Raw genomic sequence first — 2,780 nt, forward strand, 5'->3', positions numbered from 1 at the left:
TACATGGACAAGCATTTCTGTGCTATAGACTCATCTAGGTGGCATGATGATATAAGATAACTCATAGTTTTCCTGCTATTTTCCTGGAATTGATGATTAAAGTTCACAGCCATGAAAAAGTTTCATGGTATCCTCCATTATAAGGGATGAGAGAAACTCATTTAGTCTAAATCTGCTCTCTGCATGTTCCTTACTAAAACAGCAGAGGTGCTAGAATTAACTTTTGTGAGAAACACTCTTTGTCCCAAGGTTCTTCTAGATTGAGCAGGATCCAGAGGCATGGTAAATGACAGCTTGTTCTAGGTTATACATTTTTAGAACTACCAGGATTTCAAATATACCAATCTGGTCTCTAAGCAGCCGATTCAGAAGACATTTGTCCTCTGGGGACCATGTTCCAAACAAATGGGTCATATAAAAGTTTGGTTTTCATTGTTATTTAAATTGTGCCCCCTAAAGGCTTTTCAAGGTTGTATTCTACCTTGAATGATATTTCCTTAAACCCTCATCAATACTAAATGTTTTCATTTTTGTTAATATAAGTTAAAGTACCATCTATTGTTTCTTAACTATAAATGTTTGTTCTTTACAGACTTGGGTGTTTGTACCCTTTGGCCATTTTCCAACTGGAATATTTATTATCTATCTTAATTGCATGAGGTTTATCTGTAAAGACCATCAATAATTTTCTGTCATGAACTTGCAAACTTTGGTCCTTGTGTGGACCTTGCATTTTAATTTTACTTAAGATGCATGCGGCATGAAGCAGTTTTATACTTCTGCCATAAAATTATTGTTCTTGTGTGACTTCAATTATTCAAAAGCTTTGCAAGTCCTTTCCCATTTCTAAAGTGACAATCAGAGATGTGAAGTTACCAGGAAAACTAAAACCACCGTCCAGTATGCTGTTGTGTGCTTGAGGCATTACAATTTGACCCCACAATTTACCCTCCTGAGAACAGCTTTCACATCCTTATTTCTTAGGGTATAGATGAGAGGATTTAGCATTGGGGTCACTGCTGCATAAAACATTGAGACAATCTTGTCCCCATTGTGGGATATTTTGCTCTGTGGTCTCACATAAATATATATTAGTGTCCCAAAGTAGATAGCAACCACAATCAAGTGAGAGGCACATGTAGAAAAGGCTTTAAGCCTGGCCTTAGTTGAATGGATTCTTAAAACAGCCTTGAGGATACAAAGGTAAGAGATAAGAATGAAAATTAAAGGTACTGGCATTGAAATGATAGCACAAGCGATCATCATAATCTGTAAAGAAATGGTATTAGAACAGAGCAATTTGAAGATGGCTTGAACCTCACAGGAGAAATGATTGACTACATTATGCCCACAGAAACTGATTGGAAAGAGTAGAATGGGCAGAACAGTGAGAAGGAAGGCTGCCATCCAGGCAAGCAAAGCCATGACAATACATACCCGAGAAGACATAACCACATTATACCTGAGTGGATTTGAAATAGCTACAAGCCTGTCATAAGCCATAATGGCAAGCAGAAAACATTCGGCTAGTGCTAAGAAAGCCCTGAAAGCAAGCTGGGTAAAACAGGAGCTGTAGGAGATAGTGGAGAAGTTATACAATGAATTCACCATGATCAGGGGTACTACACTGGTAGAAAATAGAAGATCCAGTAAAGACAAGTTACCAAGAAAGAAATACATTGGTGTGTGCAGTTGAGAGTTACCTCCTACTAGGAAAATAATCAAACTGTTTCCTGCCAAAGTAACTATATAGAGAAACATCAGTGTCCAGAAGACAACACTCTGAGATGTGGGATGCCTAGACAGTCCCACAAGAATGAATTCAGTCACTTTGGTATGGTTTCCAATTTCCTGGTAATTCATTTTCTTCATCCACAGCTACAGGAGGGGACAGAAAACAGAGGAATCACATCTTTGTCAATGTACTATTACAATGTCGGTTAAAGCAAGCAGCCTTTGACACAAATTAATCTCTAAAGTTTTTAAGCCACTAAACTGACAGAAGTTTCATTCACACACCCCAATCCTTGATAGAAAAATAAAGACAATCCCCTAGTAAAAATTATCAAGATTCTCAGACTTCTGTGAAGACAAGTATTTAAGGAAGAAATATCAGATGTTCCATTGAGCCTTCTGTACAACAAGCTTCCCATGAGCTTACAATTCAAGCTAAATGAAGCCTAAACACAAATGGAAACCAGTGATTCAATCACCCAGGCACCAAAAAAAAAAAAAAAAAAAAAAAAAGATGCTATGGCAGTACAGGATAGAGAAAAGATAAAAGAAAAACGGAAGATTGGTAAGTAAGGCTATTGACAGGAAGGACCAATTGAAGGCCTGTCATGCTGAATGTCTCTGCTCCCTTCAAGATGCCTATATGTGAGAAAGTGGATGGTTCTGATAGACTGGGAAAACCACATTTTGGGTTTTGTTCCAAATAGTCTTTCAGCCTGACAAAATATAGGCTAATCTTCATTGCATCAAAATGATGAGATTTGAGATTTTAACCATTTCCAGCTTTATCCTGAAACAACAATTACAGAATAAACAGATATAAACAGGTTTTCATATACATAATAATTTGGGGGTTTCAAAATAAGAATGAGTAAGAAAAGTATTACTCACTTCAGTTCTAAAGAAATGAGCCTGCCCCTCACTTTATCTATGCCCCAAAGTCTTTGAACAGTTTTGTCAAGAAAAGGGGTCCTCCCCACCCCAGGGTTCCCAGGGACTAAGCCATCAACCAAGGGGTACACATGGTTCCACCTCATGACTGATGA

General features: G+C 37.7%; 1 protein-coding gene across 1 annotated transcript; it reads right to left on the reverse strand.

Annotated features, from left to right (window-relative positions):
• Positions 1-924: 924 nt before the first annotated feature.
• On the reverse strand, positions 925-1,872 carry LOC127674742 (olfactory receptor 13H1-like). Its single transcript, XM_052170374.1, has one exon. It carries the CDS (start codon positions 1,870-1,872, stop codon positions 925-927), a length of 948 nt encoding a protein of 315 aa, XP_052026334.1.
• Positions 1,873-2,780: the final 908 nt, after the last annotated feature.

Source organism: Apodemus sylvaticus, chromosome X (assembly GCF_947179515.1).
Source record: "Apodemus sylvaticus chromosome X, mApoSyl1.1, whole genome shotgun sequence".
Taxonomy (NCBI): domain Eukaryota; kingdom Metazoa; phylum Chordata; class Mammalia; order Rodentia; family Muridae; genus Apodemus; species Apodemus sylvaticus.

What these genes read in the sequence shown, in the direction of transcription:
- LOC127674742 (XM_052170374.1), bottom strand. Translation starts at nt 1,872, where the DNA reads ATGAAGAAAATGAATTACCAGGAAATTGGAAACCATACCAAAGTGACT.